Source organism: Theobroma cacao, chromosome 2 (genome assembly GCF_000208745.1).
Source record: "Theobroma cacao cultivar B97-61/B2 chromosome 2, Criollo_cocoa_genome_V2, whole genome shotgun sequence".
Classification (NCBI taxonomy): Eukaryota; Viridiplantae; Streptophyta; class Magnoliopsida; order Malvales; family Malvaceae; genus Theobroma; species Theobroma cacao.
In genome coordinates this window covers 6,014,121-6,038,714 of record NC_030851.1, presented here as the reverse complement: position 1 = coordinate 6,038,714, position 24,594 = coordinate 6,014,121, and the positions used below count along the sequence as shown (strand labels likewise).

At 35.8% G+C, this 24,594-nt stretch overlaps 6 protein-coding genes across 7 annotated transcripts; 2 read left to right on the top strand and 4 right to left on the bottom strand.

Moving 5' to 3' along the window:
• On the top strand, positions 1-2,925 carry LOC18608123. Its single transcript, XM_007042630.2, has 4 exons — positions 1-460; positions 724-953; positions 1,700-1,807; positions 2,341-2,925. The coding sequence occupies exons 1-4, from the start codon at positions 274-276 to the stop codon at positions 2,461-2,463; spliced, it is 648 nt and encodes a 215-aa protein (XP_007042692.2). The 5' UTR covers positions 1-273; the 3' UTR covers positions 2,464-2,925.
• On the top strand, positions 4,020-7,414 carry LOC18608122 (amino acid permease 6). 2 transcript variants are annotated; one of them, XM_018115558.1, is made up of 7 exons: positions 4,020-4,820; positions 4,923-5,150; positions 5,519-5,612; positions 5,750-5,964; positions 6,096-6,235; positions 6,353-6,580; positions 6,671-7,414. In XM_018115558.1, exons 1-7 carry the CDS (start codon positions 4,715-4,717, stop codon positions 7,094-7,096), a joined length of 1,437 nt encoding a protein of 478 aa, XP_017971047.1. In that variant the 5' UTR covers positions 4,020-4,714; the 3' UTR covers positions 7,097-7,414. The 2 variants fall into 2 exon arrangements, with proteins under 2 accessions (XP_017971047.1, XP_017971046.1); XM_018115557.1 differs by having other exon boundaries at positions 6,093-6,235.
• On the bottom strand, positions 7,615-9,954 carry LOC18608121 (tubulin alpha-2 chain). The gene is made up of 4 exons (XM_007042627.2): positions 9,724-9,954; positions 8,992-9,226; positions 8,529-8,899; positions 7,615-8,444 (listed from the first exon to the last, which is right to left on the bottom strand). The coding sequence occupies exons 1-4, from the start codon at positions 9,814-9,816 to the stop codon at positions 7,791-7,793; spliced, it is 1,353 nt and encodes a 450-aa protein (XP_007042689.1). The 5' UTR covers positions 9,817-9,954; the 3' UTR covers positions 7,615-7,790.
• Positions 11,902-14,681, bottom strand: LOC18608120. The gene is made up of 4 exons (XM_007042626.2): positions 14,366-14,681; positions 14,045-14,278; positions 13,897-13,962; positions 11,902-12,579 (listed from the first exon to the last, which is right to left on the bottom strand). The coding sequence occupies exons 1-4, from the start codon at positions 14,519-14,521 to the stop codon at positions 12,424-12,426; spliced, it is 612 nt and encodes a 203-aa protein (XP_007042688.2). The 5' UTR covers positions 14,522-14,681; the 3' UTR covers positions 11,902-12,423.
• LOC18608119 (F-box protein SKIP22) lies at positions 15,585-17,541 on the bottom strand. The gene has a single exon (XM_007042625.2). It carries the CDS (start codon positions 17,382-17,384, stop codon positions 15,906-15,908), a length of 1,479 nt encoding a protein of 492 aa, XP_007042687.2. The 5' UTR covers positions 17,385-17,541; the 3' UTR covers positions 15,585-15,905.
• LOC18608118 (probable zinc metallopeptidase EGY3, chloroplastic) lies at positions 20,655-24,566 on the bottom strand. Its single transcript, XM_007042624.2, has 6 exons — positions 23,768-24,566; positions 23,115-23,312; positions 22,740-22,964; positions 22,195-22,433; positions 21,682-21,836; positions 20,655-21,278 (listed from the first exon to the last, which is right to left on the bottom strand). The coding sequence occupies exons 1-6, from the start codon at positions 24,419-24,421 to the stop codon at positions 20,923-20,925; spliced, it is 1,827 nt and encodes a 608-aa protein (XP_007042686.2). The 5' UTR covers positions 24,422-24,566; the 3' UTR covers positions 20,655-20,922.

The window sequence follows — 24,594 nt, the reverse complement described above, 5'->3', positions numbered from 1 at the left end:
AACTCTATCGACCTAATTTACGCTCCAAAGGTGACGCTACCAAACGAACACCCAACCGCCTCTCGAGTCTCGTCGCCACTTGCTTCTTTCTCTCTTCTCTCCGCTGCATAATTTACAAAAACCGAAAAGAAAAATACTCTTCTTTCCCATTCTTTTACTCAACACGGAGGAGCTGTTTAATCATCTAACTTCTTATTTCTTTATGAAAAATTGAAAGTTCTCTCTCTCTGTAATCATTTGAAATTTAATGTAGAGAAATAAAAGAGTAATAAAATGGCTTCACTACAGCTTTTGAACCCTGTTTTCTATTCCATTTCCATTTCCCATTCAAATTTTCCTGGAAAATCTGATTTCAGGAAGAAACTTCTCAGCTTCAATAGATGCAGAAGCTTCGGGCCTTTGCACAACCAAAGATCTAAAATTCATTGTGCCACTCAAGAAGGTGACAACAAAAGCAATGGTAAGTTGTTCAATTTTCTTAACTTTTTTACTCATTTTAATTGCATCTTTTATGCTACTTTGATTGCAGAAAATCTGAAACTAACCCAAGTTAAGTCCTTCTAAAAAAACTGAAAAGCTTTGGGAAACTAATGAAGAATACGTTGAAAAGATGAAACATTTGTAGTTACAACTTTGCTAACTTTTTGGATCAGAAAATGGGCTTAGAGATTAAGTTATTCATTTGGGTTGTTGGTTTTGCTAATTGGGTGCCTTTTTGAGTAGGTGAAGAGCCTCCTGAGTCACAGTTTATGAAGGAATTGAAGAGGAGGGGGATGACACCCGCTTCGTTGCTGGAGGATGCCAAAAGAACCAATTATGGAGTGGATGAGGAGATGAAAGTGGGGGAAGAAGCGGGAAGTTTCTCCAATAGGAATGTTGTCTCAACTGAATATGAGAAAAGCTTATCTAATCAAAGGGAGCGCTCCATGGAATTGAATAGTGAAGGCCTTGAGGTTGATAGATTTTTACTCAAATCATTTTGCATGCTGTGCCTTGTGTGAAAACAGTCTTGCTTATGTTGACTTCAAATTTTAAGCACAATTTTTCTTAAAAGATTTTGTTAAATATGTTTCTTTCACTTTCACTAAAGATGTCTTATTTCGTAAATTCTATTGTGGTTTGTCTTGGTAATGTAACTTGACTGCTAGTTATTAATAATTGTACTTTGGCACGATTAAGTACAGTATGAATTATGATGTTAGCTTACATAAATCTTAACAAGCCAGATTTAGAGCGTAAAATAGACTTTGTTTCCTTGATTGAATTTTGAAGAAAAATCAGAAATAACTTTTTTTCAGGAGCTCACTTACATTGTCATTGTTGCTATTAAAGATTTTAGAAAAAGGAACAAAATTTCTCTATCTTCCTTCGTAGATTGTTGTAGAACCAACAATAACATTCTCTCTTTATTTATACTTTCTGCTGCAATTAACTTGATATTTATTTGTGTTCTGTTTAGTTGAGCACTTCTGTGAGAAACCCAATGTTTCTTATTGCATATTTATCTCTTAATATATATAACAAAGTTTTCCATGATCAAGAGCATATTTTTTGTGGTTCATTTGTTTCAGTGTGGCTGAGCTAGACTTTATCTTTCTCTTACTTTAAGCGTTGGGCATGTTTTTGTGCATTTAATTTGTGTACTTGTGATGCAAGCACATGTGAAACAAGAAATGAACTTATATTTTCCATTTTTCAGGGGCTAGTTCCTCGGGCTAAACTGTTGCTAACGATTGGAGGAACTTTCTTCCTTGGCTTTTGGCCTGTGATCCTTTCAACTATAGCATTCTTTACTGCTCTCTACCTTGTAAGTTCCCTTTCTTTCACTCTTCGATTTTTGACTTTAGGAAGTTCACTTACAAAATACCTGCTATCGTGGAGTGTGCTGTCATTGTAACTATTGCAGTGACTCCAGTGAACTTAAAGGATAATTACATCTTGAAAAAGAATAAAAAATGGATTGATTTATTCTCTTTATCATTTTGTATCTAGCATTATTTCAGTCTTAGGTTGAAAATTTTGAATATACTATTTTGATATTTACTTGACCTACGTATGTTATTGCGTGGGGAAGTTACTGGTGAAACGTTTCAGCGCTGTGTGCTGTACTGTTTTTATTACCTTTAACTATCACCCTAGTTCTTCATCATCTGCCATTTGGAGTTTGGCTATACTCTTGTTTTGTCCACTTTCCTCTCTGCTAAATTCCTTGCTGTTTTTCATTTTTTGATGCATGAGAAGGATTTTTATATAGTCTTTCAGATCATTTTGATTGCAGATGCTTTTTACTTAGTTCTGTATTTTATGGAGGCTATATACTGATAATTTTTCCTTGGGCAGTACTTTGGATCATCTTTCATTCATGATGCAAGTGAGACTTCCATTTCACCACCGCAATACGTTGACCCTTTTGCACTCCTGGAAGATGAAAGGATTTCTCAAACAGCCCCTCGTGTAAATTGAAGGACAAAATGCGTCCGGCATACGAGAAAATTCATAGACTTTAATTACATGTTTCTGTAGCATATTTCCTTCACCTCCTCTAGTTCCTTCTTTGTAAATCCTATATCAACAGGAACTTCTCGCTTCCATTGAAAGTTCAGTGTCTTTCATACTGTTTTAAAGATCCAATTCCTTGCCAAAATTGGCTGCAAATATAGACGGTTATAGACTTCATATTGTTACTTTTTATATTTTTGTGGGAAATTGTGGGGGAAGGAGATTGAATTGGAAGGGAGGCCTCAACTCCAGCCAGGACTTTTCGTTTGAATTCCAAGAGGTGGCTGCTGGAACAGAATTCCACATCTGGTGTCTCAAGCACAGTGCATTGGGTAGCAATCATGGGGGGATTAGCTGCATTATTCAATAGGTTGTTTGTTTGACTTTCTTTTTATCCTTTCCTTAACTTGCCGCTTTACGGTTGCATGAGGCCCTAATCCTTCATTTGCTTGGGATATATTGATATTTAATCTTTTCATGGTGTCTCGGATAACAGCGAGGTAGGCAACCTTACCATTAATCTGGTTTTCAGGAAACGGCAAAACCCAACAGATGTTAGACCTTGATGGAGCCACATCTACCTAAAACGCGTGGCTGTTAAAAGGCGGGCAAGTACGTAACATAAAGATTTGTCATTTAGGTGAAAAAAGGAGTACGAACTTCGAACTTCAAAGCTACCTCTACCCAAAAAGCCTCACACTGCTAAGCCCCGTTATTAAGCTTTGTCATTGGTCATTTCCCTCATCTCCACGGTTCTGCTGTTTTAATCTAGTACGAGTAAGTAACATGTAATTATTAAAGCCTCAACATAGACAGAGTGATTAACAATTACTCCAACTTCAGAGCCAGAAAACACCTTAAAGGTTTATTAATGTTTCACAGCCACGCAAGGATAAATTTTGTTTGTCAATCCATATCAACACAATCATAAGCCGAGAATTTGATCGGTGTCACTTGCTGTAATCCAATTAATTTATTGATACATCTATAAATGAATGTACTATGCCCTATGGACACGTTGTGATTGATGAGCTAATAGGGTTTCAATATTATCCACTGTTGGTATGAAGAAGTCTATGAATGGGAAAACGAATGGTGACAGACCGCTATCAATGGGTCTTTGAGTCCCAACTTAATCAGCCAATTAATTGGAACAAAATGGCGATGCAAACAGCATTTTTTTCCCTTAGGCTAAAATCAGAAAGTGTTGGCAACCCAGTGAGTAAATCTCTGTTGCTTGCCACATACTCACCAAATTAGGCCAACAAGTGTTCAAAGACCCACTTATCCTAAGGCAATCCAACCTCACTCAACAGCCTCCATCAAGTAATTGCCATAGTAACAACTAGTTGAAACCAAAGCAAATCAGGGGAAAAAGAAAAAAAAAACTATTTCCTGCCTTTTTCTTTCTTGCGGTGAGTGAAAGACAATTGTCTTGATTTCCGGCTTACAATGCCACCTTTTCCTCTCTATCCACCATTCTAGAGCCGTAATATAATAATGTTTACAGGGAAAGAGAAAACTCTAACTAGCAGAAAAAGGAAGACAAGAGAACCAAAAGAAAAGGAGTTGCATGCAAGCATACTGCAAATGTCTAATCTCACTTTCTGTTTCCTTCACCCACCCTGTCAAATTACAAAGAATCTCTAGAAAAACAGATATTACTTCTTCTTCTTAAGCTTTACTGCTTGTTAGGCTGATTTTTCTTCATCCTACAACCTTTGTCCCTTCTTGGTCTAATTTTGAGTTTGATGGAGTCAAAGACCTTTATGTGATTTGGAATAGAAAAAGATCAATATTTTCTCTGTTTTACATTACCGGAAAGTTAATAATATTGTCTAGCTAGATATCGGAAATAGAGACCATATTTACTCTGGCAAAAGAAGTTTTAGTGGAGAGCTTGTGCTCATATGTTACACATGTAATTATAATTAACTTGCCTTATTTACATTGATTTGTCTTAGCTGGTGATGATTATTTAAGGTATAATTCAGATGGTTGCCCAATAAAGTGATTACATTTCTTTAAGACTCTTCTTGAGTTCACAACAGAATAGAGGGAAAAGAATGATGATTAGTTGTATCCAAGGAGTCTGGCCTTAATTTGGACCAAGAGATCTTCGAATGTAATCTCTCACACACAAGCATAAACCTAACACAGTTTAATAGTCTCTAGAGTCTAGACACATTATCAATAGATATACAGAGAGTGAGAGATGACTCGAGACGTACAAGCAAGGATGAATACCTTTATGTTAGATACCATGGAATCTGCTAAGTCTACCGCTGCTGCTGATGATGATAATAGCTCCAAAAGAAAAGGTACCATTCTCCGCTTAGTTTATGTAACTGAGACTTTGTGAGTTATAAATCTTGCTTTTGATTTTGGTATGATTGAATGAATAAACTGTTCGGATTTTGCAGGAACGTGGGTGACAGCAGGTGCACATATCATAACAGCAGTTATTGGTTCAGGAGTTTTATCTCTTTCATGGGCCATTGCCCAGTTAGGATGGATTGCTGGTCCCGTTACCCTCTTACTCTTCTCTGCCATCACTTGGTTCACTTCTACTCTGCTAGCTGATTGTTGCAGGGACCCTATCTCGGGAAGAAGATGTAGCAGCTACATGGATGCTGTAAAATCTAATTTAGGTGACCGGCAAATCTGTTATATAATTATTGTTTTTGCCTTTTTTTGGGTTATTTTTGCTTCTATGTGGGTTCATTTTATTAAATACCATTCCAAGGTTTTCTACCAGATATAGTTATAAACGGTTCATTAGGAGGATAATTACTTAAAAAGGTGAAAAATATTAGTTGACATCACCTTGTTCACCACAGGTCAACTCGCTTTTACTACAACGAATTTGTCCATATATTTATCGTATAAGGCTAAATATTTAATCGGAACAAATGAGTTAAAACTCAGTGATTCGAAACTAGACTCGTAGAGAACAAATCGTTGCTAGTTATTTCAAATACAGAACATCCCAATATTAATTTCTCTCTTTTTTTTACAGGAGGAATCCATTACAAGCTTTGTGGATTCGCTCAATATGGGAATCTTGTAGGGATATCAATTGGATATTCAATCACTGCAGCTATTAGTATGGCGTAAGCTTTCTATATATCTGCCTTTAGGCTTTTTATTTCGATTCAAGCTGTGTAAAGGCTTTTTTGAGTTTGATTTATATGCCAAAGATAATGTTTTCTGGAATATAACTTGCTGGTCTTGTGTTATCTTTAACCAGGGCAATTAAAAGATCAGGTTGCTTTCACAAGAACGGCCACGATGCAGGCTGCCATGTTAAAAACAACGTGTTTATGATTATCTTTGGCTTCATAGAGATCATATTAAGCCAAATTCCTAATCTTCACGAGCTTTCGGGACTCTCCGTGGTTGCTGCTATCATGTCTTTTGCATACTCTACCATAGGCCTCGGTCTCTCCATAGCCAAACTTGCAGGTCAAGAAACAATGCTAAAACTTTTATTACCCTGTTTAACATACAGCTCCTTCCGTGAATTGTTAGAGAAATAGGGGAAGAAAATGTTGTGAATTTAGCTCAATCTGGTGACTTTATATACGTTGCAGAAGGTAGTCATGCTAGGACAAGCCTAACAGGGACAACCGTGGGAGTGGATGTGACAAGCGCGCAGAAGATCTGGAACTGCTTCGAAGCCATGGGAGACATTGCCTTCGCTTATGCTTTCTCTACTGTCCTCGTCGAGATACAGGCAACGTCTTTCCATTTCTAAATTCAGAGGAATGATGTGACCCCTGCAAAGTTTCCAAGAAAAAAAAAATATTTGTTCAGATTTCCTGTAGTAATGACATATTCATTGATTTTGCAGGACACAGTAAAATCAAATCCACCAGAAAATGAAGCCATGAAGAAGGCTACCTCTGTTGGGATCTCAATCACCACCGTGTTCTACATGTTGTGTGGAGTTTTGGGTTATGCAGCACTTGGGAACAAGGCACCGGGCAACTTCCTAACAGGATTTGGTTTTTACGAGCCATACTGGCTTATCGACGTAGCTAATGTGTGCATTATTGTACATCTTGTGGGAGCTTATCAGGTAAATCCCAAGAACTGATTTTGGTCCTTTGAGTATAGAACTCTAGAAAATCTAATCTTCTTCATAATGCATTTCATTGTGGAAATATAGGTATTCTGCCAACCAATATTCAAGTGCGTGGAAGACTGGTGCTCTAACCGGTGGCCAAACAACAGTTTCATAAAAGAAGGGCGCCCGATCAGCCTTCCTATCTTCGGGGTTTACCATTTCAGTGCTTTCAGGCTTGTCTGGAGAACCGCTTATGTGATTATGACCACCACTGTGGCGATGATATTCCCATTCTTCAACGATGTTCTTGGTCTGCTTGGTGGTGCTTCATTCTTGCCGTTGACTGTGTATTTCCCGATACAGATGCACATAGCAAGAGAAAAGATTCAACCATGGAGCTGCAAATGGATATGGCTAAACGTCCTGGTTCTACTCTGCTCGGTTATATCACTTCCTGCAGCTGCTGGTTCCATTGAAGGAATTGTTAAGGATCTCAGAATCTTTAAGCCTTTCACCTCTGTTTCTTAATGTCTTCGTCTCCATCCTCCTTTCATAAGACAAAAAGCTTAGGAGATAGTGTTTTCTTGGGAAATTTATGTAGTATGCGTTGGCATGAAATAATAAAAAGGTAGAGGGCAGCCGCAGCCTCAGGAAGTCAGCAAGTGGACTGAATTCTAGATTCCAAACTATGTGAAAGGCCATGGCCTCTACTGTTGTTTTTCCCTCTCGTTGCCCCACTCCGGCACTCCCCATTGCTCTCAAACCTGGATGCCACCAATACTAGGCATTGGGCAGTGGTCAATAATGAATGATTTAATTGTCTATTTGGCTGTTTGTTAAGTTCTATATTTTCTGATAATTTTCTTTTTTGGGAATATTTTTGTGATGGCTGTTCCGGTGATTTGTGTTCGTATGATGTTGGGCTTCAAACCTGGGAGCAAAGTAAGCCCACAATCAATTCATGGAGGCAAGCAAACCCACAGGCACTTGGGAGTCTCCAATGATACCACAAGGGCAGAAAACAAATTGTAGCTACACTGGCCAAGTAACAACACAAACATATAAAACAATAGCATAGAACACTAAAACGAGTAGCATTTAACATAACAAGCAGGCTTCGAAACAAAGACAGAATCAAAGCTCTCACAAAATACATAAGAAACACGCCATAAAAAACAACAAATCACTGGCTCACAAAATGCAAGCCCTCTCTCACACATACTTAGTACTCATCTTCACAATCCTCATCACCCTCAGCTGACTCGGCACCAACTTCTTCATAATCCTTCTCCAGTGCAGCAAGATCCTCACGAGCCTCAGAGAATTCTCCTTCTTCCATACCCTCACCCACATACCAGTGAACAAAGGCACGCTTGGCATACATAAGATCAAACTTGTGGTCAATGCGAGAGAACACCTCAGCAACACTGGTAGAATTGGAAATCATGCAAACAGCCCTCTGCACCTTAGCAAGATCTCCTCCAGGAACAACAGTGGGTGGCTGGTAGTTAATACCACACTTGAATCCAGTTGGGCACCAGTCCACAAACTGAATGGTGCGCTTGGTCTTGATGGTAGCAACTGCAGCATTGACATCCTTAGGTACAACATCACCACGGTACATCAAACAGCAAGCCATATACTTTCCATGGCGAGGATCACACTTAGCCATCATAGATGAGGGCTCAAAGGCACTGTTGGTGATTTCAGCGACTGAGAGCTGTTCATGGTAAGCTTTCTCGGCAGAGATGACTGGAGCATAAGAGGAAAGCATGAAGTGGATTCTTGGGTAGGGGACCAAGTTGGTCTGGAATTCAGTCACATCCACATTCAAGGCACCATCAAACCTAAGTGAGGCAGTCAAGGAGGAAATCACCTGAACCACAAAAGAATAACATTAGGGCAAGCCATTAAGAAAAGGACCACACAATCAAAGAAGTAGGTTAGAAATTCATGGTACCTGAGAGACAAGGCGGTTAAGGTTAGTGTAGGTGGGTCGCTCAATGTCAAGAGAACGCCTGCAGATGTCATAGATAGCCTCATTGTCAAGGAGAACAGCCACATCAGTGTGTTCCAAAAGGGAGTGAGTTGAGAGAACACTGTTGTAGGGCTCAACAACTGACGTGGAGACCTGGGGAGATGGGTAGACAGTGAAACCCAACTTGGATTTCTTGCCATAGTCAACAGACAAACGCTCCAAAAGGAGGGAACCAAGACCAGATCCAGTGCCTCCACCAACAGCATTGAAAACAAGGAACCCTTGGAGACCAGTGCAGTTATCAGCGAGCTTCCTGATACGGTCCAAGCACAGGTCAACAATCTCCTTACCAACTGAAACAAGAAAACAACTAATTAGTTCCAGTTAAAACAAATAAACAAATCAAAAGCTAATAAGCCAAAGAAAGAAGGTTAAAAGAATTTACTGGTGTAGTGGCCACGGGCGAAGTTGTTGGCAGCATCTTCCTTGCCGCTGATGAGCTGCTCTGGGTGGAAGAGCTGGCGGTAAGTACCAGTCCTCACTTCATCAATAACAGTAGGCTCAAGATCCACAAAGACAGCACGAGGGACGTGCTTCCCGGCACCAGTTTCACTGAAAAAGGTGTTAAAAGCATCATCACCTCCTCCAACAGTCTTGTCACTTGGCATCTGGCCATCAGGCTGTTAACAGAAAGGAAAACGCTCGTTATCCATAGACCAACCTTAGATTTCAAGGCTAAATAGCAACAGACAAATAAATCTTAATGGATCTAAACAAAATTGACACTCAAACTATTTTACATTTCATTACTAAAAAAAAAAAAGGCAAATGAACCAGATCTAAGCAAAAAAACCACCGGTATTTTAAAGAATCAGGCAAAAACCAACCAGATCTGATAGAGCACAGGGCCTAAAAGAAGAGAAAATCAAACATGAAAACTGGATACCTATAAATCTCAGATCTAATGGAAAATCAAACAAATACCTAAAATGTTCTACGAATCTAAGCAGATCAAAGAGGCACATAGATAAACACAAAGGCATGAAGAGATTCGAAGATAAAACGCAGATTTGAACGAAATGAAGTTATATACACTTACATCGAGATGCAAGATATGCAGATCTAAATCAAATGAATGGTAACGAGGATAAAATCTGATTGCAAGAGAGAGGTATACCTGGATACCATGCTCGAGGCAGTAAAGCTCCCAGCAGGCATTTCCGACCTGGATACCAGCCTGACCAATGTGGATTGAAATGCACTCTCTCATTTTCGCTTACTGAAATTTCAAAAATAAAACACCGAGATGAAGCAGATCTAAAACGTTAAAGCTAAGAAAATGAAGGCGTTTATGAAGACGCCTTCCGAGACAACAATTGAAATGGGGTGGATCTGAAAGCAGGGGTGGATAGGGATATTTATATTTGGAGAGTGGGAGACAACTACAGATAATTGAGGGTGGTGCTGTCACTGCAATGGTTACGATTAGGGCCGGACGGCCTGAAATGTTGATGTGGCAGAACGTGATTGGACCTTTACTAACTACCATTTTAACCACGGTTAGTTAGCTTTTTCCACTTTTTCAAGTTTTGAAATTTTGCCGCCCGGAGGGACTGCTTAACTGTACAATCCGGTTGTTGCAACGTGCACTAAATTGGGCCGATTGAAGGGCCTTGCTTGTGTAATGTTGTATGAACTCTGAACCTCATATTGTTATTTGCCTGTATTATTATATTGACTAATATCCAAAAAAAATTAAATAAATTTTTATATTTTTTATTATGTTCAAGAAGTTCCTTTATTTTTCTTTTTAGTCAAATAAATTTTATAAATAATGATTAATTAATTATTATTAGATATAATACTTAAAAAAATCTCATTAATTATTCAAAAAAATTCAAACAAATTTTTATTCTTTTATTATTTTAAGTTAATATATTTTTATTTTAAGTTAAATAAACTTTTATAAATAACAGTTAATTAATTATTATTAATTAAAATATCACATGTTATTTTTTATTTATATTATGTTAATATAATCTTAATGTGGAGTTAATGTAAAAGGAAAAATTGTCATATAATTATGTTATCATATCAAATTAACAAATCATATTATTATTTATTATAATATATCAACATACTACGTGGTAAAAAATAATAAATCATATTTTAATTAATAAAAATTAATTAATCAAATATCATAAAATTTTAATTAACTTAAAATAAAAATATAAAAACTGAATTGAACGTAATAAAAAAATAATACATTTTTGAATTTTTTTGAATAGCTCAAGAACTTTTTTAAGTATTATGTTTTATTACTAGTTAAAATATCATTCGTTATTTTATATTACGTAATATTGACATGGCATGCTAACATATCTTAATAAATGATGACATGATTATATGAAAAATTTACTATTTACATCAACGTCGAATGAATATAAAATGATAATTGATATTTTAATTAATAATAATTTATTAATTATTAATTATAAAAACTTTTGTACCAAAAATAATATAGATATTATAAAATAACAAATCACGTACATGACGTATAATAACAAATCACATTTTGATTAATAATAATTAATCAATCAATAATCATAACAATTTATTTGATTTTAAATAAAAATATAAAAACTTAATTGAATGTAATAAAAAAATAATATATTTTTTAAAATTTTCTAAATAATTTTTAAAAAAATTAAGTATTATATATTATTATTAGTCAAAATGCAACTTGTCATTTTATGCCACGTAATTGATGATAACATAACACGTTAATATGATATGCTAATATGATCATTTGATATTTTTATCTTTTACGTCAACATCCAAAGAGCATAAAATGATAAATAATATTTTAATTAATGATAATTAATTAATCATTAATTATAAAGATTTTTTTAACTCAAAATAAAAAGAAAAGCTTTTTCAAAAATAATAGAAGAATAAAAATTTATTAAAATTTTTTAAAAATATTTTAGAAGTTTTTTCAAGTATTATATTTCTACTCAAACTTTAATTTTGTTTGATTTTTAAAAGTTACGAAGGAAAAAGCTAAAAAAAAAAGATTCAACTCATATTTCTGCTATCATATTATTGACACTAAATGTTTGTTTTCTTTCATTCTATAAATCTTTTCCCATCTCCTTTCATATTTCTTTTTACTAAAATTCAATACTAAACACCCCAAGAATGTAGGACAAAATTAGTTTACAAGAAATTGGCATTATCCTCTAGGCTCCAGTGTTAGAGCTAAAACAATGGCAAACTTGATTTGACGAAATGCAGTTACGGTAGATAAAGAGTTTGAAAAGGAAAGGCTCCTAAGAAATTCAATTATATAATATTTGCAAAAAGAATAAAAATCATCATATCACCATTTCATCAATTACAAGTTTTCTCAAACATGTCGAGAGCACTGCATATATCCTCCTACTGACTTGAGGGTCCTATTCCATGTTGTAACAAAATACATGGCTAACCAAGGATAATGAATATTAACAAACAAATGGCAAATCCATCATTACTTATTGCATCTCCTACCATATTAATCAATAAATAAGGAGTTGCCATCATCCATAGACATGAATAAAGCTTTTTCTTTTGCTTCTTATTTTTGGCGATTTTCATATAACAACTATCTGTCAATTTCACGGTTTGCATGACAACTAACTACTCCTAGACATCTAAGCAATACTTGTGTTCATGAATGAGTCTGAAAACAAATAAAATGGTTATCTGAAAGACAACCGTTCAGTGGCCATCTTCTTGGTATCCCTGGCTGCAGGTATTTCTTTACAAACACTTTTTATGTATGTAAATTGGATTAGAGACTATTTCTCCAAATTCTTCACTTAAAAGCTGGAAATCAAGTGGCAGGATGTGTACCAGTCCAGGCACGCTGGTCATCAACAAGTTCATTAATCCTTTGGTCACGGCTTTCTTGCACGTATGTTACCCCCATCCATATCCCACGTATGAGTAAGATGCTTACAAACACAATACTTCCAAGAGTGCAAACCACCTATTTTCGATTAAAACATGTTAAAAGAAAATGAGTGGCAGAACACAAGAAACAATCAGTAAGTAAAACTCTCAAGTTTTGGAAATACAAAATTTTTACATTGAATAAGTAAATAAGCTCTCAGTGTGTAAAGTTCAGAACCAAATCTCAAGCTATATAAGCACAATATTCAAAAACGTTTACAAAGACATGCCTATACTTGTATTTTAAAAAGTAAATGGAAGCATATGCACATATAATTAGTTTAATTATTTAATAATTGCAGCACAAGCAAGCACTAAAAGCTTGGCTGGATAAGTTTTCAAAACCATATTCCAAGTAATTAACATTTCAAGGAAACTTCTATTAATGCCCAATGAATTAATGTTTAGGTAAAGTAACCACAATTGACAAGGAATTGACATCCCCTCCAAGATAAGAGAGCCCTGCAAAGGATATCAACCAGCATTGGTCCTACAGCAATATGTAGTGCAACACTTTGTTTTCTCACGGGCTTTACTTTATTAATTGAAAAGAAAAGAAGAATCATACTTTGAGGCATTCTAAAATGTCAAACCATTAAGTGTTTGCCCCTCAGTTTCTGGCCAAGATCACAAGTCCATAAAGCAAAGGTCCTTTCATAGTCTTGAATACTAAAATTACCTCAAAGCTGCAAGAGAACCAAAACTGCACTCCCACAATCCCCTCACTATTTAGATTTGTACATTAACAATTGTTTATTGGTTCACAATATACATTTTTGTACCCAACCAAAAAGGGCAATCACCAAGTTGAGGTCAATATCACCAATATCCAGACCAAGCCAGAATTAAAAGGGAGACACCAGAAGAAAATTGGCTAAAAGAAGGTTGGACACCAAAACTTGAGCAAGCATACTGGAGACTATTGTTATTGAGTTTCCAGCAAACAAACAAGTTAATGTTAATCCTCAGCTATCAGTTGGACAGTATTTCATTTCAGTTCATTGACCATTCAGCCCCTTCTAATTATAATTAGCTTACCCTTACATTGGCCAACTCAGACTTATCCCTCTTGAAATCAATATTTTCCACTTGCGTTATCATAGATTCACATATTCAATCCCTTTAGTCTTGTTAGAGATATTGCATTCCTGACACTTACATTGTATTTGTGCATATAGTTAAGATACTATTGAACTGAAGATCAACCTAGCTCTGAACTGACAGTTGGATGTGATTGGGAATGAATTAGAGAGATCGAGAACATTCCTAGATGCTTCTCGAAACGATGCTTATTCTATAAGACTACATAAAATAACAAAATTGGTAAGCAAAGGCAGATTAAGTGATGAATTACCTCAAGAAATGCCTTTAAAACCCACAAAAATGCCAGCATCAGGACTCCATTAACAGAGAATCCCACCTACATTAACGCAAAAGAATGGATGAATTCAACTGGAGATACAGCAGAATAAGAAGAAAAGAATATGTAAACAAAAAGGTACCAGTTTAGTAGATATGGAGACCGGCAAAACAGCTCGTACGGCTTTCCTTGCTCGTTTAGATATCTTTCTAAATACGTTTTGAACAAATCTAATTAACAGATCCAAACTCCGATCTTCGTCTTCATCTTCGTCTTCGTCTTCGTCTTCATCCTCGTCTCCTTCTTGATCATCATCGAACTCGGAAGTGATGGAACGGCCCCAATTGCGCGGGCCATCCACAAGATTATCAGTCCCCTGAATAAAACTAAAAAAGCTTGGTTATAAATACAGAAAAAAAAAATTCTAATCGGAAAAAAAAAAGGAACTGAAAAAGAAAGAGACCTGAGGGAAATTGGGGATCCTTCTGGAAGCAAGAAGGAGCTGAAAGGAGTGGGTTTTCAGAAGGAGGATTTTGGGGTTACTGAAAAAATGAGACGGCGGTTTTCTGTAAGGGAAGCCAGCGAGAAAGGTAGGTGAGAGTGTGACGGTTGAAGACATAGCGGTCAGACAAGAATCGGCGCTAGTTGGTAATGCAGTTATCGACTTGCTTAGCCTTTGAGACGGCAAATTTGGAAATGGAAACTGCAGTAACGAGGTTTTTTTTTTTTTTTAATTTAGGACAACAATTTCGATTAAAATTTTGCTGCAAACAGCCTTTTTCTTTCTTCAATATTTGTTAGACGTTTTGGTTGATTTTTCTCCTGACTTAAATAAAAATTAAGAAAGAAACTAGTAGTACTTAATCAAAGTATAATCATTTTTAAATTAATTGTGATGAATCCATGCCCCTCGTTCAGCAACTAAAACCCGTAAGATGTCCAAAATCACAGTACTAGTAGCAATAACTACTACTGGTAATTTCCTCTCTCTCTTTTTTTTTCAATTTATTGAAGACAGTTGTATGGCTTATTTTAAAAGAAATATCAAATCTTTCAAATTTGAGACTGCAATTAGTGATGAGAAAACAGGTTGTAGGCAAATTACAGGATTTATATGATGTATATTATTTTTTTGTGCATACCAGTACACGTTGCGAGATGAACTGATGAAGAAAGATTACTATATTCAAAAATATATATATAAAGGAATATGATTAATACCAAAGCTTTTATTTAATCATTTGAATGTTGCTGAAACCGTGTTTACCAAAACCAAAATGAGAAAAAAAAAAATAGAAGAAAGAAAGAGGAATTAGATGTGCCTATCATAATTTGTACAGAGAAACATCCTGACTAGTAGTATAGCTCATTAGGAGCTTAAGTAGAAACTTTCTGATGATGACGCGTGCATTAGAATATGTATCAGTAAGCTAAGGCAAGTTTGCTACTAAATTCACTCCAATCTCCCATTGATCCATTTCACATGCAATAGACAGGTACCATGAAATCCCAGAGCCCAGTCCCCAATCAGTTCTGGAATTAGTTCACGAAATCTTCAACAGCAGGGTGTAGACCGAGCACGTTCCCTAACAGGGTTCAGACAGAAGTTCAATTTCTTGCAAAAAATAAGCAACTGCTCCGGTTCCATCACATAAAAGATTTAAAGTAAAATTGCCATGATAAAAAATAATAACAGTGACAACAACGTTAACATAAATACCAAGCCACCAGCTAGAGTGCTAAACCAATTTGTACATACAAATTTACAAGAGCATAAACGTCCATTATTAGAAAAAAAGATGGCCATAGTCATCACCAACAAAGCAATTGGCAATCAATCATGGCACTTACAAGCATCAAAAGCAACTTAAGAGACTGCATATTATCATTTTGCTCTTCCCCTCTAGCAAAAGACTTGCTTATATATACATAAACATGTATGATCTTTCTAATAAACCTAAAACAGCATCTCTACCAGAATCAAGTGAAGCAGTCACCAGCAACTATGAATTATTTTGCCCTTCTCCAAGATTACAATGAAGTCCAAAATTCCGTCTCCCTTGAAATCGAGGAAATCGTAGACCAGGCGGGACATAAACAGGAGGAGCCAAAACAAGCCCTGGCAAGCGGTCATAATCACCACCAATCATCACAGGAGCCAAAAACGGATTAGGATCTCTCCTAATTGGGAAGTAAAATGGCCTAACAACACGACGAAACCCTCGCCACCTGGGAATTGCCCGCTTTGGCTTCTTCCTACTCTCCCAACAAGAATGAAACATCTCTTTCCAATTCCCTATTTCCATTGTTCCTGGGCAATCTCCAAACTCCTCTCTGAATTTCTGCTTCCACAGATCATTGTTCGAAGCCAGATATTGCATCTCTGAGCACACACACCCCATTCTCGCAATATCAGCACCAGGCAAGGACTCCAGAATCCTAAGCTTTAACTCTGTTGGTAGACGCATCAAACAAGCTGGAAGAGACAAACCAGTCCTATACGAAAGATCTATCAACAATGGCAATGCAAGCCCATCCTTAACAATCTTCCAAAACTCAAAAACTTCATTTTCAGGATATGAATTATTATTATTATTATCATTCGTACTATCATTCTTATCAAAATTTGCCCACACTAAATCCAAAGTTGGTGCAAACCTATATTCATCCAAAGACAATTTATATAACCCTGAACCCCCCTTAACCAAAGACCCATAAACCTGAACAAAATGGCCTAAAGTTTGAAACTTTAAAACAGCATAATCAGTCAAATTAGAACCAGAATTATCATCATTGATCCAAAGTTCAGGTAGGGAATAACAAATTGAGACAGGTGAAGGCCACTCATCTGGAAAATGGAACCCATCAATTTGCAGTCCTGAAACGGGATCAAACCCGACAAAGCCTGATTCCAGTAAAACCGCGTGGACTGCAATCGCCAAGAGCTTGTGATTGCTACCATCATCAGCAAGCTCTTCCTTTAAAACCTTCCTCAAGAAATAGGGCTCAGAGAACCTTTCGCTAACCGCAAAGGCATCGATATCCATATATTCTGTTCCTTCGGTTTTTTCAGTTTCTTGAGAAACTTGGGGCTCTGTTGACATGGGCTCTTGTAATTGAGGCAATTCTTGAACTGAGGCCTCTTGATTGGTGCTGGATTCTGGAATCTCATTCGTTTCTTCAACAAGGGTAGCTGTTTGAAGGTCTTGATTAGAAGAAATGGGAGAAAAAACCATAGGGTTAAGGGAGAAATAGATAAGGTCACCCGATGAGACACCGATGGATTGGAGGGAAGCGTGAGGGGATGGCGCGTGGAGCAGGTCCTTGGCGTTGAGGGAAAAACGGAGAGAAGATGGCGGCGAAGGTTGAGGGGTAGGGAGGGAGAGGGAGAGGGTTTCCTGAAGTTGGAGGAAAGAACACGGAGACGGAACTTGGATTCTCAGGGTTTCCTTTGATTCATAATTTCTCAGTCTCAGTTTCATCTTTGCACTCCAAAACAATAAACAATCAAATACTGCTCAAATGCTATTGATCATGAAAAAGAAGAAGGGGATTCTTTTTCTTGGTTGTTAAGAAACGTAGGCGCGTAAGACTGTCACCACAGTGGAGAGACCGAATGGCACATCTAAAATGAATGTCTAGTGTCATCGGCTTTCCGGCCTGTTAAATCCGGATTTTTTTAATTACAAATTGGTATAAAAAAAAGAAAATAATTATAAAAGAAATTAAGTGTAAAAAGAAAGATGGGATTTTATTAAAGTGTGTATTTATAAATAAATTAAAAATCTTATTTATAAGTTAACAATCGAATCATAATTTTAATTTAATTCAATTTAAGTGTTCAAATCAGATTATATTTTTTTTATCCGATTATTTGATTTGGTCTAAACTTTTTGGATCATAACATAATAAGCATTCACATGTATATTCATAACTATAATTACATGCATTGACCTTCAATTTTGACCATAATTACGTGCAGATCTATTAACTTTCAAAATGTATAGTTTGTCCTAAAAGAATATTTTTGATGAACACATAAATACTGTCATTAGTTAACTATCAATGTTTTCGTTAATCTAATGACGTTACAATATTATTAAGATAATTTTACTCGTCATTAATTTTAAAAATGACCACTATATAAACTACAAGCGAAGTTTCCTTGGAGTGCACAATCAGGAAACATGATTAAGGGGCATCACAACATGATTAGGGAGCACAGATTGGTCAAAATACTTGAATTGTTCCCATACGTTTTATTCAATTTAATATTTTTACTTTAATTTATAGGATGACATAACTCTTTACTTCAATTTATAAGATGACATGATCCTTTACTTCAATTTATAAGATGGCATGACATTTGTGTTGACGTGCCAATGTGAGTAGGGATAGATAATGTGTTGCTTACTATCATTCCTAAACCTTTACTTTTAATAATTTTTATTTTTATTATTATTTTTTAAAATTATGTTATTTTTGAGCTTTTTTACACTTTTAAAATCCTTAAAGTATAAAAACATATTTTTCATATTTTTTCCTCTCCTTTTCTCTTTCTACCTCATCTTTTTCTCTCTCTCTCTTATAATTAGAATTTTATAGTTAAGGTTTTTGAGAATGTAAAAAAAGTTTTAAAATGACGTAATTTTAGAGGAAAAAAGAAAGAAAAAAGAGAAAACTAACAAAATTAAAATATTATTAAAAGTAAGGGCTTCAACATGATGGTAAGGAATTTAGACTTATTAGAGGTTATGGGTTTGAACCTTAGCATGTTGCTACCTTACAGCATTATGTCAATGTTGATGTCATCCTATTTAACAACTAAATTGGATGTCATTAAGATAAGTCTCAAAATCAATGCATTATAAAACCCTTTTAACATGCCTCTCACGTTAGCATGTGATGATGACATAACAATGCCACATTAGCATGTTGCTACCCTAAAACACCATGTCAGTGCTGACATCATCTTATTAACAACTAAATTGAATATCGTTAAAAAGAAGTTCCAAAATCGAGGAATTAAGACCTCTCGGGTACTTTGATGCACAGATGTGGTGCGTTCTCTTTATTAATTTTTAAGATAATTTTACTTTTTATTAATTTTAAAAATTACTACTATATAAACTATAATTTTTAATTTTTTTTCTTTTTTTTTAATTATCTCAACTTGGGCACCCACAATCAGTGGAGTTCCCTTGGAGTGCATAATTAAGGAAACATGATGAAAGGAGCACCAGATTTGGTGCCCCTTGAGAAGTATGATCAAGAAAGCGCATATTAGTCAAAATACTTGATAGATCTATGTACTCATGCGTTTTGTTTAATTTAGTTGCTCTACTCTAATTTGAAACAATTTAATTTCTTGATTTTGAAAATTTTTCTAATTTAATATTTTCTCTTAATAATATATAATTTAACTGTTAAATAGAATGACGTCGACATTGTTGTGGCACATTTTTACTAACGTGGCGGTGTGAGGTAACGATATGTTGACGTGACACTGCCACATTACCTTCACATGTTACGTGACGCTGCCACATCATCCCTTTAAGTTCGAAGGTTCAAACTTAAGACTTTTAGCAATAATATTGAACTGCTTTCCATCATGCTTAAACATTTACTTTTAATAAATTTATTTATTTATTATTATTTTTAAACAATGTCATTTTGAAACTTTATTACATTCTCAAAAGTCCTAGCTATAAAATCTTTTTTTTTTGTCCTTTCCTTCTCTTTTTCTACCTCCTTTTTTTTCTCTCTCTTATAATTAGAGTTTTATAATTAAAGTTTTTGAGAGTGCAAAAAAGTTTTAAAACGACATAATTTTAAAAAAAATAAACAAAATTAAAAAAATTAAAAATAAACAAGATAGTGATGTGGCAATCCCTACAGCACCATGTAGTGCTGATGACATCCAATCTTATTTAACAATGGATACCGTTTAGGGAAGGTTTCAAAATCAAGAGATTAAATTGAACAGAAAATACGAGTACAAGGACCTCTGCAAGGTGGTCTGTTGGTGTAAGGAAGCTTCGCTGGTTGGCTCAAGGGAAAGGAAAAGAGTAAGAAAGAACACCGTCTATACGTTTAAGACAGGCTCTTTATTTTAAAATTAATAAATCTGTATTTAATTATGATCAAAATTCAAAAAAATCCGTATACTTTATCCTAAAACTTTTTTTTTTTCTATTTTCGCCATTTTCTAATGTTATCAAAGTTTCGGCTGCTTGTGCTATTAGTTGAGTGAAAACTGTAAAGGAAAAAAACGGAGAGAAATTAATCCAATTTTTAGGTAGTAAAATATTTTCCACATAAAAAAAATTCACAATTAGTCAAGTAAACAAGTTTATCAAATTAAGTTTAATTATTCAAAAACTAATATAAGCCTTAAAATAAGATTCAATAGAGTTAGAAGTAAACTTTGAACTTTAAAGTTTATAATTGGCCAAAACAAGCTTTTGGGGCCAAACTTTACACCAAAATCAGTCAAAGCCTAGAGAATGTTTCTGACAAGCCTTGGTGCCAAAACTGGGGTGACGAGAATTTTAGCTCATTGTTCTGTTTCTGGTTCTTCAAACCTGAGTTACTAGCTTTTACTGTTATATTGAGTCCTTTTGGTCTTTGGTGTGCTGATATTTGTTTTTTCCTGCTTTCCTTCCATGGATATTTTCAATTACAATGAAAAGAAAGGGAGAAGACAGAGGGATGAAAGCAGCAGATGAACTTGGAAAGGAGAATAAAGTTATTAGGAGAAAAAAGTCATTCACCCTTTCCACATCTCTGAGTTTGGAAACAATATGCATAATTTATCAAGTGTTATCCTTGCCATGAACACTAGCTAGAATTAAGGGCAGATGGTTCAGCTCAAGTTTGCCTGAATGATAATAACAAAAAACTGAACTGTACTCTTCCCTCTTATATTACAGGATAACTAGAAATGGGGTAGTCATCAGTCATCACCCTACTGAAATGTAGGTATGGACAGAATATATACAATTAATACAAGTAACCTATTTACAGATTGCCCCTGAAAAATGGATCACTGAAGAATGGGCTGGAGAATGTACCTCCTCCATTAGGGAAAAGAGTAAGGAAGCAGATAAGACCTAGAACAACACCCCAAGCAAACCTGTTATCTCCCAATGGGGTGATCTCATCTTTTGCTGGCATTTCTTCTCCACCCCGAAAGAAGGTTGCAAATAATCCCCATGCCAAACAAAGGACACTTCCACTAAGACCACCGATGCCGAGGAGAAGGGATGTGGCGAATGACAATAAAGTAGCAGTATTTCTTCCAAACATAGCTTGAGCTATGCGGCCACCTTCAAGTCTCCCACAGGGCAACAAGTTCAAAGAAGTCACCACCATTCCTGCAGAAGAATAACATAGTCAATAACGTAGCAGTGGCAATTTAGGGCTGCATGAGTGCTGCCTCCAATACAAGTGCACTTCAGTAGAAGGAAAAAGGGGAAACAAAAGTTTCTTCTAGGTAGTTATGTAGTAAAGTTGCCCTTACTCTTTGAGTCTTGGCCATATATTGCAGTAAAAATGAAAAAGAGAGAGAATGATGGATATGTATTCACAAAGCTGTCTAAATTGAAGTTCCTTATGATTCTGTACTCTTTAGTAGCTTCACGAAGTGATGAAACTAGTATTAACTTTCAGTGTCCTTTAATAAGTTAGTCATCCTTTACAAATCCATATAGATAACAATTTCTGCTATCCTGCAACCATGGAAGTTAATAAAATTGATAGCAAGGCTAAGAAACTTACCCAAAAGTCCAGCAAAAGCAAGGGGATCGACAGGAACTCCTACCCCTTCCACAGCATATGGTAAAACATTCCCAAGGTCATCTGTATATGGTCCGATAACAAATTGGATGAAAGAAAGCAATGGATTGTTGTAGAAGAATTGAGGCCTTATGTACCTAAAAATAAAGAGCAGAATTATAAGCACATCTGATTATACAAATAAGCTGACAATCCATATTAGAGCCTTCAAGAAGCATTGATATAATTTCCAAACTGTCTTAGCCTCTATTCTCACAGAGACTCTAGCCAATTGCCTGAATTACAGGATTGCATGCTTTGTTGCCAATATTTTGAGTCTTTGATGTATTTCTAGTATAATGGAATTAATATAGTAATAATATGTCACATATACATATTTTCCCAGTGTTATGATCAAAAGGTTAACCAGTCAAGCATTAATGTTTCCTTCTTTTTCATTTTTTTTCTTAAACAGAAGAACTAGTGTTTGTAAACATGCCCCAGTAAAAAACTTACAATGCATTATCACCACCATTAAAGCTGCCATCAGCTACAAAAGCAGCAACTGCAAGTACCAGTGATGTCAAATAAGCACTTGCTGTCCGTGCCACTGGAATACCAAAAAGAGCCTTCTTATTTGGAAGAAGTGACTCATAATTGTTCATCACTCCCAAACAGCCTGTCCAATTGGATGGAACAAGAAAAGAGGGGCTGAGTTTAACACCATAACGAGCTGCTGTTACCCTTGTGGCTATCTGCCAAACACAATATACAGCCTTGAATAACTTTGTGCATAGCAATTTAGCAAGAGTGCAGGAAACTATTCTATATATAAAAAAACGCAAGTTCTACTTTAAATGCCTCGCTGTGAATCTCACCATTCAGATGAAAAAGAGTAAGGAACAGCCCTTGAATAAACACAAGAACACATAACTATTATTATTCTAGCCAGAATGAAAAAGGTTAATGGAAAATTACCATATTATAACGTGAAAAATAGGATCAGACATCAGATAAGGTAAATATTAGGCATGAAGTTTCATACAGAAGTTATCAGATACCTCAGAGACTCCCAAAATGGAGACAAAGCCACCAAAGAGAGGGACAACATCAGCCAGATAGTCATCAAATGTAGCACCAGGTTTCAGGAAGAATCCACTCATCAGAGCAATTGTCCCAAAAGTTGCCACGCATAAGGCTATTGCACTAACATATCCCCAAGGAGTGCTCAGCTTGGTAGACTCAAATTGCAGATCTATTTCTGCTTTAGGTTGCACCACACATGCCTTGAAGTACAAGAATAATTTTTTTTTTAAAGATAAAGTACAAGAATAATTAAGTTAGGCTCTGAAAAGAAAACATAATTATCTTCTTATTCCGGAATCATAAATGCGACCATAGTTAGCAAAACTTAATATCAGCTCCTTTTGAGTTACCTGTTTTGTAATGTCATTTGCTTTTTCCTCCATGAACCATAAGACAACTTCCCTGCCAGCAGCGTCAGATAGCTTTTTCTCCAGTGTAGGGATGACCTCTTCAATGGGTCTTCTCAAATTCCCAATGTAAATCCCCCCATCTCCAAATCTTCGAACATCAGTTGCAAAAAATGTATCAAATCCAAAACAGCTCTTTAACTGTTATGTCAACATCAACACAACAAAGTAAGCCTTTAATGTTCTTTAACATAGTCTTCTACAATTAATGGTGATAGAAAAGTGATCTAATTCTTAACTAACTGATAAACGTTACAAACAAGTTATGATGTACATCTAATGCACATGAACAACAAAATAGGATGGATCTCAACAATTTTCAATACTATAAATACTCAATCATTATAATAAGATTACAAACCCTTGTCCAAAACATACAAATACAGAAGAGCGACCAATATGTACCCAAAACTTTAATAAATGAAAACTACTAAGAATTTGTATGAAAATTCAACACGGCAAAATCTCAATTCTTTCTTAAATACATCCTAAGGATAATTAAATACTGGAAGAATTTATTTTAGCAAAAGCAAACACTAGCACAGTTCTAAAAAAGTTTGAAAATCCTAGTAGAATTGAAAAAAAAAAAAGATCACCTTGTTAAGATCAAGAGCTTTGAAGGTCTCCTCTGCTTGTTCCAACCTTTCCTTCTCTCTCGTCAAATTATCACGCACCAGTTTATTGAAAAGCCCCACGATTGGGTTACCACTGCTTTCCCTATCAAACTCCTTGAGCTTCCTATCGGCTCTCTTCTTCTCCAGCTTTATTGCAGCCTCGATAGAAGGGTTTCCCATGAACTTCTTGAACTCTTCATCCGTCTTCCAGTCCATTTCTTGCTGGTTTTCTTTCCCCTTAGTTTCTTCATTTTCTTTACTCAATCCAACTTCTTGAACACTCTTTGGACTTTCCTTGTAATTGCTTGGTTCCTCAGGTGCAACTGCAACTGAAGACGAAGAAGTAGGTTCACTTTCTGGCTCATCTGTAACAGAGGACTTGAGAGGTTTTAACCTTCTTGAAAATGAAAGATAGTAACCTTTAACCGCTAAATCAAGGGGCTTTCTTGGATTGGAACTGGAATTTACAGAAACAGAAAGATGGGTTTTCTTGTCAAGTGAACTGTTGTCACCAAAGGAGGATATAATGGTAGATAAACTTGGGCCAACAGTCTTGGTCTTATGTTTCTTCTTGTGATTGGTATAGAGATTGCATGAAGACAATAAAGACTGTGAAGTGAGGAAGAAAGTAGCCATGCCCAAAAGTTGAATGCTGGACTGAGAGATAAAAGGAAGACATGAAGAGAGCAATATGAAAGGGCGAGAGACATGTCTAGAAAGTGGGAGAAGTTTTACAAGTGGACTGGTTCAGGGAGACAGAGACAAAGTATGATCATTTGTGTGGTGGTCGTTGTTGCTGAGACTGGGAC

What these genes read in the sequence shown, in the direction of transcription:
- LOC18608123 (XM_007042630.2), top strand. Translation starts at nt 274, where the DNA reads ATGGCTTCACTACAGCTTTTGAACCCTGTTTTCTATTCCATTTCCATT. An exon ending in AGGTGACAACAAAAGCAATG is followed by an intron (nt 461 to 723) that starts GTAAGTTGTTCA and finishes CTTTTTGAGTAG; the next exon opens with GTGAAGAGCCTCCTGAGTCA. An exon ending in TCTTTACTGCTCTCTACCTT is followed by an intron (nt 1,808 to 2,340) that starts GTAAGTTCCCTT and finishes TTCCTTGGGCAG; the next exon opens with TACTTTGGATCATCTTTCAT.
- LOC18608122 (XM_018115557.1), top strand. Translation starts at nt 4,715, where the DNA reads ATGACTCGAGACGTACAAGCAAGGATGAATACCTTTATGTTAGATACC. An exon ending in CTCCATAGCCAAACTTGCAG is followed by an intron (nt 5,965 to 6,092) that starts GTCAAGAAACAA and finishes TATACGTTGCAG; the next exon opens with AAGGTAGTCATGCTAGGACA. An exon ending in ATCTTGTGGGAGCTTATCAG is followed by an intron (nt 6,581 to 6,670) that starts GTAAATCCCAAG and finishes GTGGAAATATAG; the next exon opens with GTATTCTGCCAACCAATATT.
- LOC18608121 (XM_007042627.2), bottom strand. Translation starts at nt 9,816, where the DNA reads ATGAGAGAGTGCATTTCAATCCACATTGGTCAGGCTGGTATCCAGGTC. An exon ending in CGCCCGTGGCCACTACACCA is followed by an intron (nt 8,900 to 8,991) that starts GTAAATTCTTTT and finishes TTCTTGTTTCAG; the next exon opens with TTGGTAAGGAGATTGTTGAC. An exon ending in TTAACCGCCTTGTCTCTCAG is followed by an intron (nt 8,445 to 8,528) that starts GTACCATGAATT and finishes TTTGTGGTTCAG; the next exon opens with GTGATTTCCTCCTTGACTGC.
- LOC18608120 (XM_007042626.2), bottom strand. Translation starts at nt 14,521, where the DNA reads ATGTCTTCAACCGTCACACTCTCACCTACCTTTCTCGCTGGCTTCCCT. An exon ending in GGATCCCCAATTTCCCTCAG is followed by an intron (nt 14,279 to 14,365) that starts GTCTCTTTCTTT and finishes AGTTTTATTCAG; the next exon opens with GGGACTGATAATCTTGTGGA. An exon ending in TTTTAAAGGCATTTCTTGAG is followed by an intron (nt 12,580 to 13,896) that starts GTAATTCATCAC and finishes AATCGAAAATAG; the next exon opens with GTGGTTTGCACTCTTGGAAG.
- LOC18608119 (XM_007042625.2), bottom strand. Translation starts at nt 17,384, where the DNA reads ATGAAACTGAGACTGAGAAATTATGAATCAAAGGAAACCCTGAGAATC.
- LOC18608118 (XM_007042624.2), bottom strand. Translation starts at nt 24,421, where the DNA reads ATGGCTACTTTCTTCCTCACTTCACAGTCTTTATTGTCTTCATGCAAT. An exon ending in AAGCTCTTGATCTTAACAAG is followed by an intron (nt 23,313 to 23,767) that starts GTGATCTTTTTT and finishes TTGACATAACAG; the next exon opens with TTAAAGAGCTGTTTTGGATT. An exon ending in CCATTTTGGGAGTCTCTGAG is followed by an intron (nt 22,434 to 22,739) that starts GTATCTGATAAC and finishes TGTGTTTGGCAG; the next exon opens with ATAGCCACAAGGGTAACAGC.